General features: G+C 39.6%; 4 protein-coding genes and 1 non-coding gene across 5 annotated transcripts; 1 reads left to right on the top strand and 4 right to left on the bottom strand.

Annotated features, from left to right (window-relative positions):
• Nucleotides 1-412: 412 nt before the first annotated feature.
• LOC120005046 (54S ribosomal protein L24, mitochondrial-like) lies at nucleotides 413-3,947 on the bottom strand. Its single transcript, XM_038854475.1, has 2 exons — nucleotides 3,629-3,947; nucleotides 413-1,162 (listed from the first exon to the last, which is right to left on the bottom strand). The coding sequence occupies exons 1-2, from the start codon at nucleotides 3,823-3,825 to the stop codon at nucleotides 709-711; spliced, it is 651 nt and encodes a 216-aa protein (XP_038710403.1). The 5' UTR covers nucleotides 3,826-3,947; the 3' UTR covers nucleotides 413-708.
• A 1,289-nt stretch (nucleotides 3,948-5,236) lies between these two features.
• On the top strand, nucleotides 5,237-5,309 carry TRNAR-CCU. The gene has a single exon. It is a non-coding gene; the product is annotated as a tRNA-Arg (tRNA).
• Nucleotides 5,310-6,138: 829 nt separating this feature from the next.
• Nucleotides 6,139-7,340, bottom strand: LOC120005131. The gene is made up of 2 exons (XM_038854601.1): nucleotides 6,713-7,340; nucleotides 6,139-6,580 (listed from the first exon to the last, which is right to left on the bottom strand). The coding sequence occupies exons 1-2, from the start codon at nucleotides 7,027-7,029 to the stop codon at nucleotides 6,235-6,237; spliced, it is 663 nt and encodes a 220-aa protein (XP_038710529.1). The 5' UTR covers nucleotides 7,030-7,340; the 3' UTR covers nucleotides 6,139-6,234.
• Nucleotides 7,341-10,641: 3,301 nt separating this feature from the next.
• Nucleotides 10,642-13,855, bottom strand: LOC120005677 (exocyst complex component EXO70A1-like). The gene has a single exon (XM_038855451.1). The coding sequence runs from the start codon at nucleotides 13,307-13,309 to the stop codon at nucleotides 11,258-11,260; it is 2,052 nt and encodes a 683-aa protein (XP_038711379.1). The 5' UTR covers nucleotides 13,310-13,855; the 3' UTR covers nucleotides 10,642-11,257.
• A 966-nt stretch (nucleotides 13,856-14,821) lies between these two features.
• Nucleotides 14,822-16,664, bottom strand: LOC120004863 (probable WRKY transcription factor 17). The gene is made up of 3 exons (XM_038854190.1): nucleotides 15,819-16,664; nucleotides 15,363-15,488; nucleotides 14,822-15,266 (listed from the first exon to the last, which is right to left on the bottom strand). Exons 1-3 carry the CDS (start codon nucleotides 16,541-16,543, stop codon nucleotides 15,110-15,112), a joined length of 1,008 nt encoding a protein of 335 aa, XP_038710118.1. The 5' UTR covers nucleotides 16,544-16,664; the 3' UTR covers nucleotides 14,822-15,109.
• Nucleotides 16,665-17,352: the final 688 nt, after the last annotated feature.

The raw sequence follows: 17,352 nt of genomic DNA, 5'->3' as shown, positions 1-17,352 counted from the left end.
AGCCCTAATCGATCACTGAAGCTGAATCTCCGTCGTGTCTCAGAAGGGCTGAGAATCGAAGAAGCCAAGCGAGACCAAGTTAGGTGAACACATGGGTAGGAAGCTCACCTTCTTCGCTGCCTTCTTTAGGTGCCTCAACATTGACCAGCTTTCTCCAACCAATCCCATCGACCAATCTCTGCTGCGTAAGGCAGCATTAATATTTTTTTTTAGAAGATAGGTAAGATGAATTGATTGTTGTGTAGATTATGTGGGTATTTATAGGCTTAAAACTGAATTGGATTCTCCGCTGTTAAGACTCGGTTTTTATTTTTTAAACAAGAAAGCGCGTTCTAAGCTTGCCAACACTGTGAGAAAGGCAATTATAAATTTATAACGACAGCAAACTTGGTTTCACGACAAAATACAGTCAAAAGTTTCAAGTTCCTGGACCCACTTAAAATTTCACAGCAGTATTCGTGACAGTGCATTGCTTTAAAATTTCAAACTAGAAGAATAACAGTTTCAAGACTAGATAGACTTGCTAGCCGAGTTCCTAGACGCTCTCGGACTTGGGCTTGCTCCGGTCGGTTGTTAATCTACTTGGGCCAAATGGGTCCGCAATATTCTTATCATCCTTCCTGCTAAAATAATGTTAATGAACAAAACTACAGGTAAAGAAACCTTACAGCTAGTCAATACTAACAAAAATGTACAGCAAAAACCAAGCTACATAGAGCTGGGAACTCCTCCTAAAGAATTCACAACCAGCTGCTCTTCCTCATCCTCAACTTGATCATCTGCCTGCCCTTCCTCCATCTGTATCTGTTTCCGTTTCTCACACCAACCACTCACCTGCCTTCTAAAATCCCTCCGTGCCTCTCGCTTAGCCAGTTTAAGATCTTTGAATCCCTGTTCAAATTTGCCTTCATCTTCAGGTGAAAAGAACACAACCTCCATCTTCCCAAGCTCTTCATACCGCTTCTCAATCCTGGCTTTCCACTGCAGGCCCATTTCTGTGTCCATCTTGTGGTAGGGAGTCTTCAGCAAGTACTCATCAATTCCACCAGCTTTGTCTATGCAACGAAGTGCGTGAGTAGTGACTTTGACTCGGATGTGGCGGTCCATGATGTAACTAAAGAGCCGTTTCTCCTGAACGTTTGGCTTCCAAGTCCTCCTTGACCTACAGTACCCAAAACATTTAAATTTCCCCGAATAATTTACTTTACTCATTTCTTAGACCATGAACGTATCAGAAACTTGTAAAATGGAAGCAAAGAAAGAAATACAATCTTTTCAAGTACGTACCTTCTATATATTCTGTAAAAAATACCACCAAGCAATATAACAAAACCTTTTCACCAAAGCTTACCAACTGGAAAACTATGAATAAAATATATAACTCGTAGAGTACACCAGGCCACACCGAGGATAAGAGTGTCAAGCAAGCTTCTTATAATAATCTAAGCAAATTGAAAAACTAGTTATGTCAAGTCAGCTTCCTATAATGAAAAACTAATTTACCAACAAGAACAATTATGTACAACTCTAAGAACAATTCTGGCTCATTCAATTGATTACCAATTGTCAATGAGAAGGGGACTGAGTGTGAGAGTGTACCTTATCCACACAAAAGAGGTCCTACTAAAGATAAGGGCGACGATAACATTTTGGTATGAAGAACTCTTGTGCTTCTGCTGAGCAGTGCATTTAAGGAAAACTGGTGGAGCCAATTTAGCCTCAAATGATCCTATAGATTGTCAGATATTGGCAAATATTGGAGAGCAATGTGAGTGACTTAATGGCTCAATATGATAGACAATTGACGTATTAAAAAGAGCTAAATTTGATGCATGCAGAATCTGTTTGGCACGGGGTTCGTCACTTCGATAAATGTCATGTTAGAAATAGGTAGAATATAACTTGAGCGTGGAGCGCATAGCTGGATGATATATGGGGATGATCAACATGGTTCATTAGATATGTCAGTGTGAGGATCAAGAGTTATGCTGCTGACAGCTCGTAGCTCAAGACAGCTCGTAGCCACACAAACAGAAGATACATCAATTTAAATCATGGGCAAACAGAGAATTATAAAATGTAATTCCAGCACAAATGTAAAAGGATAAAGGATTGTGTAACCCGGTGAAAAACCACTCAGAAAGGAGATTTCATTTCGAGCATCCCTCAAAGATGAGCAAGTCTGCTGGCAGTCTCTACTCACTAGTGATCTTTGTCGCCAAAAAACTCTAATGATATTCTATATATCGATACCATTCATGCCCTGGCAGCTCTAACGGGAAAGATGGCAAGCTGTCATGGCCGCAGAAAAGCAGATTCTCGGACTCTTAAAAGTTCTAGCGATGATAATAATGACGATGCTTTTTAGATCAGGGAGCCTAAGTTCTTCATCCCTTTCAGAATATGGTTACACAGAATCTGAGCAAGCCAGGAAAGTGCAGGATGAGAAAATTGATATTGCCAGGGAAGTGTATTCAGGCATGAGATTAGGGGATGGGAGGCAGCTACCGTTCAAGAGCAAGTAAAGCAGATCAAGGGTCAAGAGGAAAATTTGTAACTTTCAATCTCAAAATAGGACATTTGAAAAAAAGAACTTGATTTGAGGAGGAGAAGAATTCAATGTTTTTCCAAATACTGTAATGGCTGGGCGAAGTCACATCACTTAATACCTAAGATCAGCCCGTATCAGCAAAGTAACAAGAGCGTGGCTGGCAAACTGGAATAGATGTATTGTGCAGAAATAATATAGAACAAGAAGGATTTATTTTATCAAGGCCTTGACGTGACAAAGTTATCTGACTTTGAAACAAGTTTAATCCTTTCATCACGGCTACAAGTATCAGACTCTGAATATATAATTGCTTTCATTACCAAAATCAGGCAAACTTATTTTGGAATTTCATAAGTTTAATAGAGAATCAGGAGGCAATGTGTGCTTTACAGTGCTGCGATTGCAGTCAATTGTTATTCAATGTCTTGAGGCACCTCAGTTTTCCCATGGTCGTGCCTTACAAATCATGACATGAAGTCGGATAATATATTAGTGAGAAGTTATAATAAATTTGAGCGAAGGTTATGGATCATGGGAGTAGCTGTTTTGAGAGAAATCCTATACGCTAATATGTCCAGTACTGGTTCTACCATGCACCAAAGATTATAAAAACATCAGAATCAGAAGCGCAACAGAAATTGAATCTAAAATCTCTTATATCTACAGTATCTGGCAGTGGCACAAATATTTTACAAATATTTTATTCTCATAAATCCAATCTTCCAAATACACTTGGACGACTATCGTCAGTAAAACAACTATTAGCACCATCAAAACAAATGTTTAATGTACAACGTAATAACAAGAAGAGTGACTGGTTTTCAGAGTGAAATTCATACAGCTAATGATTGGTTCAAAAAAAAAATTCATATAGCTATTGCAAGCAAATAAAAGAGAGACTATTAAAAGACTATATGGATCTATCAAATACTCAGAGGTGAAATTATAAAAGAGTAATGCAGGAATAGCAATATGGACGCCCCATTCTTCTTTGTATTATTCAGGAATTTGTCAATCTTGATGATGTATATTCAACAATTTTAGAAAGCAACAAAACAGAGAGAGATAGAGACTCACTTGTTGCCCCCGTCTTCGCTGATTTGATTTCCGAACTGGATGTGGCGGCCGGCGACGAGGCCGCGTTTGGCGCGGCTCATGACAACCTTGGTGTCGGGTATGCATTTCTTGAGCTGGTCTTTTACTCCGGGAGCCAAGTTTTGGTCTCCTACTTTCTTGAGTATCTTCTTGATCATCTCGTTCCCTCTGAACGCCATTTCTTTTTCTTTTTCTTTTTTTATCTTCTCTTTCGCTTTTTCAGTCTCAGAATCACCAGACCCTAGAACCCGTTCCGTTGAGGATGTGTTGCTCCTGTATTTGGGAAGGAAGGGTTTTGTGTTTCTTTTTCTGCTGTTAATAGTACTGTATGGTAATTACACACTACGTCTTCTGCCACGTGTGTCAATTCATTGCGTTGAAGCTGTGCACTGACTCTATTAATGACCAACAAATTTAATGACCTCAGGTAGTGGAAAACATCTGGGTAAAGATCACCATGGTTGTAGTACTCTATCCCCAAAAATGTCATCACCACAATAATTTAGGAGAGCCATCAACTTCTCATTGTAAATCAAATTCAAGTTAAGGCTCCACTCCAATATGGATTGGGGGTACGTCCGGTACTCAAAGTACCATACTAATAATCGGTGGTGTTTACAAACCGTAGGATTTACTTTATAATATCCAACGGTTCACACTTTCATCCATCTCTTTTTTGTTTTCCCAATTTTCTCTTTCATCTTAACCACACTTCCATATGTTTCTCTCTCCTCTTCCCCAATTTCTCTCATTTTCTCACACATTTTGTCATCAAACAAGAATAAAAATCTTCAAAAATTGCAAGTTATAATCTCCAAAATCATAATCAAGCCCTTCCGCATCTACTCATCAAATTCAGCTCTCATGTTCACCAGACCAAAAAAATTGAATAACCCCAATTCCAAGACTATTCCAAAAAAGCAAAGGGAACATCGCGATTTGTAACTAGAGTCGACTTTCTCAATCTGACCCTTACAGTGGAAGATTATGGAAACAACACAATTTGACGAGGCCAACCACATCCGCTGCCCCATGGAAGAGGAGACGGATTGCATGAGCTTTTTATTCGAAACTCAAATTCTCTCCATGATTATTGCTTGTCTGGATAAGATTATTCTTTCTTTGGATTATCCAGATCTGAATGGATCATGAGAGGTATGCAGGAAGAGATCAGGAGTGAGAAACGTATTAGGTTCCGATAAAAGAAAAGAGGATGCAGGAGAGGATTATGAGAGATGAACATATCAAGAAAAGAGAAAAAGGGGAAAAAAAAATACAAAATAAAGGGTGAACTGTTGGATTTACTTTACAAAATCCAACGGTCTATAAACACCACCGGTTAATAGTCCAGTTATTTGAGTAACGAAAGTACCCCCAATCCCTCCAATAAGGCCTCTCAAGTCTGAAGCATTTTTCCTAATTTGTAATACGCATTGGGATGACGACCATGGTTCACTTAGTTTTAACCAACCTTGATCATCATCCATAAATATATCAAGTAAAATCTAAGATTGGAATCCATAATATGATATGTCCACCTTATTACACTGAAGTAGTTTTAGTTATAATTTTCATTGTAATAATGGCCAGGCGCCTGTAGCTCAGTGAATAGAGCGTCTGTTTCCTAAGCAGAAGGTCATAGGTTCGACCCCTATCTGGCGCGAATTATTTTTTGGTTTTTTATTTTGGGTCCATGGGCCATCTATGTTTTGACCACGGGGGCCCAGAATAGTGGAGCTCAGCTTTATTACTCTATTAGTGTCATCTGTTCCGTTATATAAAAAGGCCCAATTAACTCTGTAACCCATGGGCATGGGCATGGGCATGCCCAGAATAGTGGAGCTCTACTTTTTCTGAAATAATAATGTGTTCATTTAAGAAATGGTTTTCGGTTCATGAAAAGAGATGTATTGGGTAACTTGGGTTAACTCATTGAGTTCAGACTCACTCCAGTCTGTCTCCAATTCATGACACGCGGAGGGAGAACGAGGTGGACTGAAGTTGAATTGGCGGAGCGACGCAGTGAATGGGGACAGCATAGACTTTTAGACCAGTTAATGGGCTTGTAATTAATTATTGCCATTGGTTGGTCCTATGGATCTTGGGTTGAAAAGAATCAGAAACGGGCCCAACTTGAAATTGAGCCTCGGCCCACCTCCATCAAATTCAATGTGTCCACACTCTACAATCCTACAATACAAAAAACAAAAAAGACATTATGACGCATGCACATATTTTGTTAAACAATAACAAAAAATAAATTAAAAGAAAATTTTAGCAAAGGATAGTTTTGTCTATAAAAAAAGGACATGATCGGATAAGTTCAATATCCATTTCAAAGTTGTCTAAAAGATTTATGTCTTATTATTATATGTCTTGTCCAACTTTCTTATTTTGGTTGTATTCCATCATTATGGTGACCCGAGTACCTTTGATGGTCTCCATTTCTTTTACTCACATGGTGAGTTCTGAAATATATATTGGGTCTTTTGACCTTTTCAAAAAAAAAAAAAATTATTTATTTATATATCAATAAAAATGTTTATATTTCGATTCTTTTCTCCAACGAAAAAAAGAAGCTATGCTGGCTACGCTTCTTCTTCTTCTTCACCAAGATCTGAGATTTCAAAACAACTCTCAGACTTCAACCATGGTTTCTCCTTCTTCTTCTGTGCTTGTTGTTTCGGCTCTTCTGCTTCATCGCCCAAGTTATCTTCTTCATTCAGGGGAAGCAGAGGCACCGATATTGAGGTGTACAGAGACGGTGATGATCTCCTTGAAGAGGATGACCACTTGTTTGCCATCTGAATCCTCCTCCTCTTGTTGAACGGATTCTCAGGCTTCCACAAATCCTTCGCATAACTAATTGAATCCAACTGTGATAGATCCGCGAACGACCTCGATTTCCCTGAATAGTAACTCGATAAGCCTTTCCTGCAATTCAATATCAAAACAAAATCCATTTCTTAATTCCACCGAAAAATTAAACCAATTTTTCAGTCAAAATCGATTCGATTGATCTTTACAGTTTAGTTTACACAGCTAATCGGAGAGACAGATACGAACTTAATTGGGAGAGACTCTTCCAGTGAAGCAAGGGATCCCAGGGCCTTCTCAGACGAAACGACGTCGTCATCTTCCTCTTCGTCTTCGCTTTCAGCTCCAATTGACGAACTGTCAGAGGAATCATCAACAGACTTGCCATTTCCCAAACCCGACCCGTTCACTTTCCGGGTCTCGTTGTCTTCCTTTAGAAAACGACGGAGGGAAGCCACGCCATCATGGGCCTTATCCTGCGCGCCACCACCTACGCCGTTGTCCCTTAAATACGCCGGCGGCGACGAGACATCGATGCCAAAAGTTGAGCCTACCAATACCTCCATGGATCAACCCAACCGATCGAAAGCTCCTCCACCGGTACGGGATGTTGCCTAAATTTACGATCTTATCCCTCGCCTATTCACCCCTCGCTTCTTCTTCTCCTCTCTCGCTTCTTCTTATTCCAAGTAAGGTTCGTTGTCATCAATTGAGGGTTACCGGTAGAAGAAAACGGAGAGACTACGTAGGATAGGGGGCTCACCGAGGCGGATGTTAAGAGAAGCGCTTCAGTGTCCAACAAGAAGGTTTTCTAAGCCTCTGGGAATCCATTTCTACGGAGAGCGAGAGGGGGGGGGGGAGTATGAATAGAAAATTAAAAACATAAATGTTTAGTTCATATATATATAGTATGTATAGAGAGAGGGAGGGAGAGTGGGGTTATGTATGTCGTATATGTGTATGTATAGGTCGGTGGAGGTGGAGGTGGTGTGTGGGGCTGAGAAGTAAAAACGTCCCCCGGCGGTGAGTTAGGATTGACACGTTTGTGCTGACGAGGTAGGGACAGTGACCAGAAAAACGCACTCAACAGGACTTTATATCCTCCTGTTTTCTTTTTATTACGCCAGTAGAACTCATCACTGTAACAACGCAAATGACAAATTGGTCCTTGCTTCTTTTTTTTTTATTTATTTATATGTGAAATACTATATATATATATCAAGCATATTGTAAATATGTATTCTTATTATCTAAAGTGCCCAATTCACAAATATATATATATTACTTAGAAGAAAATATCATACATTAATGGTCTTTGTTTAATGAAATATCGAGAGAGAGAGAGAGGACCAATTTGACAAGAAATAAAGGCGCAAAGATGATTTTTATTTTACTTAATTTTGGTTAGACTTTTAAAGTGTGGGGATACATATACCCTTAACATACCTAGGCTTGATTAAGAAGTAATGAATTAAGAATCGTTTCAATATATAAACAATTGTATGTTTGAGTGTCAAATATATGTGGAATAATAGATGAGTATATATAAAAAAATAAATTAATCTTGGACTCTTGGGAATTTTATTTTGTGATGATTTGAGAGGAATTTAAGTTATGCAATTTTGCAAAGTGTGAATTATGAGATATATATATTCAGAATAATATTTGAGACCCCTAAAAAGTTATCCTCAAAATACTCCCATTTAATGTGGAGTGTTTGACGTGAAGTGGACCCTATATATGTGTTTTTAATCAATGGCTATTTTTTTTTTTGAAGAGAAATTCTATTAAAAAGCGCCAGGGAAGCACTCAAGCAAATACAAAGAGGTGGTGGATACAGGGACTTCCTCTTGGAAAATACATGAATTATAAGAAAAAGACAGTCTTCCCATCAGAGCAAGAGCATTCGCTACTCTGTTTTGACTTCGAGAGGTGTGGATAATGTGGTGATCCACCAAGGCTATTAAAGCTTTAGTATCCTCAATCACAAAACCAATGGACGAGAGAGGCAAATTGTTCCCACGAAGGTCATTCACCACCTGAAGGGCATCGCCTTCCAGACAAAAAGGAAACAGGAGGTTTTCCGTAGCCATTTGAGCCCCAAAAAGGAAAGCAAGCGCCTCAATCATCACCGGACCCCCAGCCGGCGAGACTCTTTTGTAACCCGATAGATGGACGCATCCACAAGCATCCCTAATAATGAATCCAATCCCAGTCGAACTCTCTCCTTGTTTCCAAGAACCATCCACATTGACTTTGTACCACCCATTGGTTGGAGGGGTCCACCGGGAGGGGGTGGAAGCAGAGATAGTAGACTCAATTGGGCTTACATGACTACAACATTCAATAAAATCCCCAATCAGCTTGGATGCTTGACACACAACTTCAAGAGGCTTCCAAGACTCATCCCTGAATGCAATCCCATTCCTAGCTAGCCAAATGTGATAAAGAATACTAAACAGCTTTGTCATATCAGTAGGGGTTAGGATTTCCAGCATATTTGAGATCCAAGAGCTAATAGAGAAGACAGGAAGAGATAAAGCAATGCTCACAAAATCACAGCGATTCCACATATCCACAAGGGCAGCACAGTCACGAAAAAGATGAAGAGAGCTTTCGTCACAACTACCACACAAATAGCAAGAGGTGTCCAGAGAAATACCCTTATGAGACAAATTGACTTTTGTGGCAAGACTATCATAGCTTAATCTCCATGCAAAGAACTTTATCTTGTTTGGCATTTCTAACTTCCAGAGGCGAGCCCATTGAATGTGATTATGTTGCTCTTGTCGTAGAACTGGGGCTCCCTTAGCAAGCCAATAAGCTGATTTTACTGTGAAACGACCCTGGGTATTTTGAGACCATACTAGGGAATCTTCTCTATTGAGGCCATATAAGGGGATCTGCGTGATGGCGGCCACATCATTTGGGGAAAAGATTTGACCAAGCAAGGGGTCATTCCACGATCTAGATTCAGAATCAATAAGCTTACTAACTTTCAAATTGATGTCATTTCCCCCAATTGGTGATTCAGGAAGCCCGTTAGGAGAAGAAGGAATCCATTTATCATTCCACACTGAAATTGTCGCCCCATTACCAACTCTCCAATGGCTATTTTAATGCCACATAGATTTAGGAGACTTTTGGGGATCAAATTTTGAGGGTATTTAATATTGTCCATATATTCACATTGTCTTGGGGAAGTTTGATTGACAAGTATGTTTGTATTGTTGGTGCTAATTAATAAATGTGGACTTCATTGTTGACTCCAATTGGGTTTGGCCTATTTGGGTTTATTGAATCAAAAGCAAAAGCATGATTGATTTAAGATCAACTCCAAGAGTAAAGAATTTAATTTATTGTGGTACATAGACAGTTGGGTCTAGATTTGGCATTATTTGCAAGTGGATTTGCTAATGAAATAATGTGACCTCAACAATCAAGATACCCAAAATTGAAAATTGATTAAAAGGAAAGGGGTTGTGATTATTCAGGCTAAAATCTGATTACTTCATATAATGATCAATTGAATTGATTCTGACCATTTTCTAAAAAATGTCTCCTACCAGGAGGCCTGAAAAATTAAGCAAAATATACGAAAGAAAAAGATTGGTGTTATTTCATTATCATTGACAATTTTATTGCCATTTGGTGGTCTCACATCATCATCCTTATCTCTGACTTTGGGATTTTGCAGACTCTTGAAACCAACTGTGATGAGGAGAATATGTGTGAAAAGAAAGACTTTTTTCCTAGTACATGCAATTATGCAAATGCAATACAACAAATAAAATTCAAAGAAAGAAAAATGCATTAATCATAACATAAGACTTTTCTTTGCATTTCTTGGTCTAGGGTAGAATCTGATCAAGGACATGTGAAAACTACCATTGGTCATGAAAAGTCAGTCCAGTGACAATATTTTTCTCCATGGACATTGGAATTTTGTCAAATAAAGAGATGCTTCAACTTTGGGGGCAACAAATCGAAAGCCTTGGATGTGCATCAATTAATTAATAGTTTAATAAAATTACAATTAGCACTTGGAATTGTCTGGTCCTTTCTGGTTTTGGGTTGTTATTTTCTTAGTTTTAACTTTAAACATGGTTGGAAGAAGAAATTTGTACCACCATCACCTATCAGGTCAGGCTATGTATATGTTATCTATGTGTATATGTTATTGCTTACAATTAACTTAATAGTCTAGTAGCTGTGATACATTTGTAACTTGATATTCCAACAACATACAAAAGAAGAGAAGAGCATCCCCAACACTTACGACCAATTTCAGCAAATCTGATGAATTGATGGCATAATCATCGACAGACCTTGGGCTTGGGGATGCACATGCACTTATATTAAAGAATTGTAGAGCAACCTCTAGCAAATTATAGAGCTTTTGGCGACACCTATCTAGTAACCAAATAACTGAAGAAAGTAAAATTGGACTCTACATATAAACTCGATGCATTGTCCAGAAGCTGCATATCTGAATGGCTGATAATCTCAGTTGCACTTCCACTTCCACTTCCTCCGGCTCTTCTGCTGAACCTTCCAGGCAATTGAGCTAGCATAAAATTTCCAGGAACAACTGTGCTTCGAGGAATTCCATTATCCATGTATAAAGAAAGAGAGCGAATGTATGACATAATTCCAGGATACTGATTACATCAGCATGTACCGTCGGTCGATAACTAATCCACGATAAAGAACTGACAACCAAACAATGGCAAAGGCGGCGCCAACTTGTGGTTCCTTTTGGGTTAACCACGAAAACGGTCAATGACAGGATAATCAGTTAACAGCAGAGGCAGTACGACGAAGATCCGCTACCGCATTGTTCAACTTCCCACTAGAATCCCTCACTACAAAACTACCATATCTTCCTGGCTTTGGCCGGAAAAGAGAGAGAAGCATTTGCTCCAAAGTCTGAACTGAGTATTTCGCATATTTATTGGAGCTTGCATCTTGCTCAACCAAGGGTCCGTAGTTCTGCATAAAGCTTCGATAAACAGGCACTACAGCCTGAACTATAAGCTGGCAAGTCTTCTCCCGGAGATCTCTCTCTGACACCATCCAGTTTGACTGCTGCTTATACATGTCATCAAAAGTTTCATTGAACGTCTTCAGCCTCTTTTTAACAAGATCACGAGCAGTGGCACGCCCACCGGAAAACAAAATTAGGCCCTCTCTACTTAAATGACCCGGAAGCTTTCCCCAGCTGTCTCTCAAGAACACAGCAGCATAGTAGTCCTTGTACTGTTCATGTTCTTTTAGCCATGAATCCCCCAAGAGATCACCAAGCTTGGTTCCCTTCAAATGTCTATATAAATGCCAGTGGTTGTTCATGCCAAAAAAGTTGGATAACGTAGTATCTTCATAAGCCTTTATCCATGTCTCCAAATTCAGCTCAACAGCTTTAATGATATTCAACACCTCGGTAATGAGGAGTCTCTCTTGAAACTTCTCGTGTTTCCAACTTTGGTGAATGACCAGAACCTGGGTAAGGATTGGCTTATAATCATCGCCAAGTAGTTTATTACAGTATTCTGTAATAAAGCTTACCAATCTTGGGACACCTCCATCTGGAGGAGGAGCTATTTGTCTCTGCAACTCCACTTGAACCAATAGCTCCCAGAAAATCTCGGCTGCCCCATCAATCAGCTTCTTAATGAGATCCCTTGTTAGGTTTTGGATTTCGAGGCAAGCTGCTCCACCAAAAAGCCGGTTGAAATCCAGTCTCAATTTGTTCAGAGAAGCAAAAATATCCAGCAATTTCAAGAGTTTAATTGGGTCTTTTTTACTCTCCGTAACCGTCTTCCCAAATTGAAGAAATGCAAGAATACCTGCCTGTGAAGCTATCTTAGCAAAGCAACCCATCCATACATTAACTCCAATCCTCTCAAATACGTCACTGCAAAGCTTGTACTCGGCCTCGAGCAAATGCTTTACTGCAAACTCCAAATGCTTCCCCCAATTTGATATATATGCCTCTATGCTCTGCACATCATTAAATTCGGACACTGATATCTCTAGGTAATCCAAATCAAGTGCCTGCAAACTTGCTCTTACATTTGAACTACGAACTTCAACATAAATAGATATGCACTTCTCCAGGCCATTATTTGCAACTAATCTTCCCATAATTGCCTGCAACTTCTGGATGACGGTAACTGGCAAAGGGGATGGTGCAATGCATGCCTGCTCACCCAGTGATGGTGAAGAAGACATTGGAAGCGGCACAGTATGTTCCATCAAGAGTTGCCGAAACTCACTCTCCAATTTATCCAACGCAGCATCTAAAATCCCACCATCAAGGCATTGTCTTTGTTCCTTATTTCCAAAATCCCTAAGACCCTTCAATAACTTCTTCAAATTCAAAAGATACCGTTCATCTGCAACTGTATTATCCTCCAGATACTCCACTATATCCTCTAGCCATTGAATTGCCAATCCACAGTTGTCCCCTAAAAACCTCAATGCCTCCTCAAGACGCTTTAAAACTGATAAATAGCCAGGTAGATCATTCCGCGGATCAGACAACAATGACTTTTCTAGACCATGAACTGCATCAAAAACCTTAAGCACCGCTGCAGCAGGCCCCACTGCACGGTTAATGTGGCCACCAACGGCTACAAGTGCATCCTTGTCTGCACGGATTGGACGCACTGCTGCCTCTAGAGAAGGCAATCTCTGGTTAATCTCATCTAATCTAGGCCCTGCTTTCTTAAGTGCTAACCCTATTGCCTTTGACTTCTCTAAGCTTAGTTTCAGCGATTTCGTGGCAGCCACCAAATTCCCAACGCCATCTTTAGAGTCTGAACTCTCATTCACAGATGCCGCCATTGGAATACGGAACCCGAACTAAACCCTCAAACCCAAAAAAGTCACTGCTCTCACTTTACTTTTAAATCTGAGTCAATCTCGGATTCTCTTGTGAGCTCAAAAGCTTAATAGGAACTATTTGATTATTCCACTTGCGATCTTATGAAATTCCCTCAGATTTGATCGAAGACCATAAAAGTAAGAATCAATCAGGACCCATGTAATAACAATTTTCATCACCTAACTTCATCAAATCAAACCCAAGTACGAACTAACAAGCAAAACACAAAGACCCCCAAATTCACAACTACCCAGAGAAGGAGAAGGAAGGAGCTTCCTTGTTGAAACGCGTAGAGAATTAGAGAAAATGCGAAGAACTTACCATGAAATGAAGTGGTGAAGCAGAAAAATGGAGAACGAGTTGACCGGCGAGTAGAGGAAGCATAAAGGAAAGCCGGTGTGGGAATCTGAATCGGGTGGGCTTTGGATTCAGAGAAAGAGAGAATAAAAGAGGGAGCTTTAACAAGTCTCTTTTACAATGTCCGACGAAGAGTGGTGCGAAAGTGCACGACAGTAAGGCACGATGGTATTATCCTCATTTGACATTTACCATTTATTTTTATTTGTTTCCTTGTATTAGTTTTCTTTTACATATAATTATATTAGATTTTATTTACCTTGTTTTTTTCCCACCCAATTTGATTTTTTTTTAATATGACAAAAATGGAAATGAAAATAAAAAAAAAGAAGAGAAAATGAGTCTTTGAGTGAAAGTAAAAAATAAAAAAATAGTTTTTGAGTGAAAGTATTGGCCCCAGTGATTGTAAGAAGTACAAAAATTATGCGATTTGGTTGTGCTGCACATGGATTCCATGCAAATGCAAATGCAATGCTGAATGCGACTAAAGAGTTTTTGTTTGTATCTTCTACACATAAAAATAAAAATAAAAAAGAAAGATGAGAAATGATTATCTTCTTGTTTTGTTTCTTCTGTGAATGTAAAGCACGTGAGGAAAATTAGGGTAAATATTTTAACACAATTACTGAATCAATTCAAATAAAAATTCACAATTAAACTGAAAATACAACAAATTCTAAACACATTGATTGACATGTTTCATCCATTTGTGATATTTTCATTCTTCCCTCTTAAGGTCCATGAGCTGGGCTTTAAGAGTTAGTTTGATGGATTGAAATTCTCAAATGACATAGGCCCAAAAACATCGTGGGTTCTCATTCGCATCTCCACAAAAAATAAAAAAGAGTTTTGGGGACATAAACTTGACCCATAGAGCCCCTGACATATTGTTCTCAATTCATGAACCCATAATGAATTATTATGGGTTTGTTTCAGCCCAACTTCAACTACTGATAACTGATTGATTGATTGGTTATAAATTATGCAAAACCATTAGTATATTTATATTGAAAATTTGAAATCAATAATGTTGAGTGTCATAATAATAAGCAAAGTAAAAAGTCAAAAGTCAAAAGTCAAAACTAGGATAGGAAGCAAAGTGGAATATGGCAAAATACACAAAAGCTCCAAAAACATTTAACTACCATGACGTGGCCAATCAAATTAATAAGTCAACATCAAATTATGACTTCACTTTGAAGCTTTCAAAATTATTAAAACTAACAACGAATATCAAACACAAATTGACATGACACCATAAACCCCATGTAAGATCCTCTCCTCTCCTCTCCGTTAATTCATAAATTTACATCCAAACCCTCCCCCCCCCCCCTCCCCTCCCCTCCCTCTCCGACTAAACCCATGTATATGTAAAATTGTAAGGTAACAAAAACTCCCCCCACTTACTTAATTCCCCACTCCCCTTGCCCCATCGCAACCTGGGGGCCGTGACGGTGCTCCCCTCCATAAGTTACTATCAGCATCGTTGGATTGTCTAACGCCCGCTCCACGTGTTTCCTCGCAGGGCACCCTCTCATCGTACTGCACTTGTAATAACCCCTGAAACATCAAACCCCACCGCCTTTAGATCCCATATTGGAAAAAAGTTTATATCTATTCATCTTTAAGATTATATGAATCACTACGGTAGCTTACCTCGGGTAGGGTGAACCCTTGATCGGCTTCTGACCATACTTTCTCCATGAGTACTCGTCCTGTGGAATATCGGCGATTTTCGAGCTGATTGCAGGGACTCTAATGCTTTTCTTCACCCGATTTTTTCTGAATTTCAATAAATAAATCAATATCACTATCTCAAATAAAATTTTCAATTCAGGCAAAAAAAAAACGATTGATGTGTCTTTTCAAAAGAATACGCCTGTTCTACATAATTGCGTGACGCATCTGTCAGTTGGTCACGCGTGCCGTGTTCACTACCAGATTGACTCGTTGACTTGTAACCCAGATGAGTCACCTACTAACTCGACGAGCCGCCAGAGTTAACTCAGTCAATCATAACACAATTTCTTTCGGGAATAAGGTCGGTCAAAAGCTAACAAGGACAAGCAAAACATGCTAAAGTGCGCCGGGACGTGGAATACGAACAAGTACCTTCTCTTAGCGCAATGGCACTCGGCGCCGCCGGATCCAGAGAATTTGCCGGAGACATCGTCGGGGCGATCGTGATCGCGGCACCTTTTCTTGTAAGGAGCCGATGACAGCGGCGGTTTCCCAGCGGAGACTGCCTGATGAAGTAAGAGCGAGGATCCTTCCTTTCCGTTCGAAACGCTGCAGTCTCCGGTGATAGCTGAGGACACGAACGACGAGTTCGATGACAAGCTAAACGTGTCTTTCGAAAAGTCCAGCTCGGTACTCTTAGCATTAGATGTGAACAAATTAGGTTTTGTGAAGTCAAGAGTCAAAGTCTGCGACTGTGACTGAACAAAACTGACAGGAGCAGCGATCCGGGACTGTGGCAAGGTTGCCGGATTAAATACCGGCGGCGGACGAACAGTGGCCGGAGCCGGAGCTAAAGACTGAGTGTGTAAGCGAGCGACAGGATGAAACGCCCCTGATCCCGACGAAGAGGTGGAGGCGGAAGAGGAGGAGTTAGCCGGACCGCGTCTGAACCGGGCGTGTCCAGTCCGGTTGAGAAGCGAAATGACTTCCTTGAACTTAGAGACTGTGTTGTCAGTAAGGTCGGCACAGTCCGATTGGTTAGATGTGCGAGACATGCGGCGGATTAGGTGTTCCATGCTCTTCAATCCTTGCGATGCAGCATGCCGTATGGCCATCTGATCGTCCATCTTGGCGAACCCCATGAGTTCAACGGCCATGATTGGAGATCTTTAAGCGAGTGTGCAGACGAAACGGTGTTAATTTGAAGCCGATTAAGAGGAACAGGGCATGGAAAAAATTCAGAAATGGAGAGAAAGTTGGGTGGGATGGACAGGACAGGACAGGGTGGTTTATAAGAAGGGAGGTGGTGATTAGAGCGAAGAAGTAGAGTCAAAAGAGATTATTAATCCAACGGTTGAGATTGAAAGTTTGAAGATTTGTATATTAAATGGTGGGTCCTATGCGGGATTTATTTTGTTTTTGTTTTAAAGTGCGTTGACAGCAAAACTATGAACAACTTTCATGAAGATGGCACGGTAAAAAAGAAAAAGAAAAGGAAATGTTTCTCCTTCCCAACTTTTTTACTTTCATTTTGTCTCGATCTGTGTTAAGAAATTATTGTCCAATTGTGAAAGCTGGAAAAAGGTGTGAAATGTATTTGTTTTTAATTATAAAATGGCAAATGTTCATTGTCTTTTAATATACTATTAATCTTGGAAATAAACGGCAACGATTTTTTTTTTATAAATATTTTGGTTATTAATGGGCACGATTTATTTGTGTGATTGATTGAAAGATTTTGCAATAACCAATTAAAATATATTAAAACGAATGTAGGTGACCACAAGGAATCTTTATTTATTGTTTTTAAAATAAATTTTCTTATATTTCCACATGTGTGCGCGTTTTTTTGCGTTTGTTTTGAGCGTTTACATCCAGAATATGCCTCCTATTGAAACGTCCGAATATTTATTTTTGAATTATTAGCCGACATACGGTCTTGTTTTATTATTTCACCTTGTTTTCT

The sequence above is a fragment of the Tripterygium wilfordii genome, chromosome 9 (genome assembly GCF_013401445.1).
Source record: "Tripterygium wilfordii isolate XIE 37 chromosome 9, ASM1340144v1, whole genome shotgun sequence".
Classification (NCBI taxonomy): domain Eukaryota; kingdom Viridiplantae; phylum Streptophyta; class Magnoliopsida; order Celastrales; family Celastraceae; genus Tripterygium; species Tripterygium wilfordii.
This window is presented reverse-complemented; position numbering and strand designations above follow the sequence as displayed.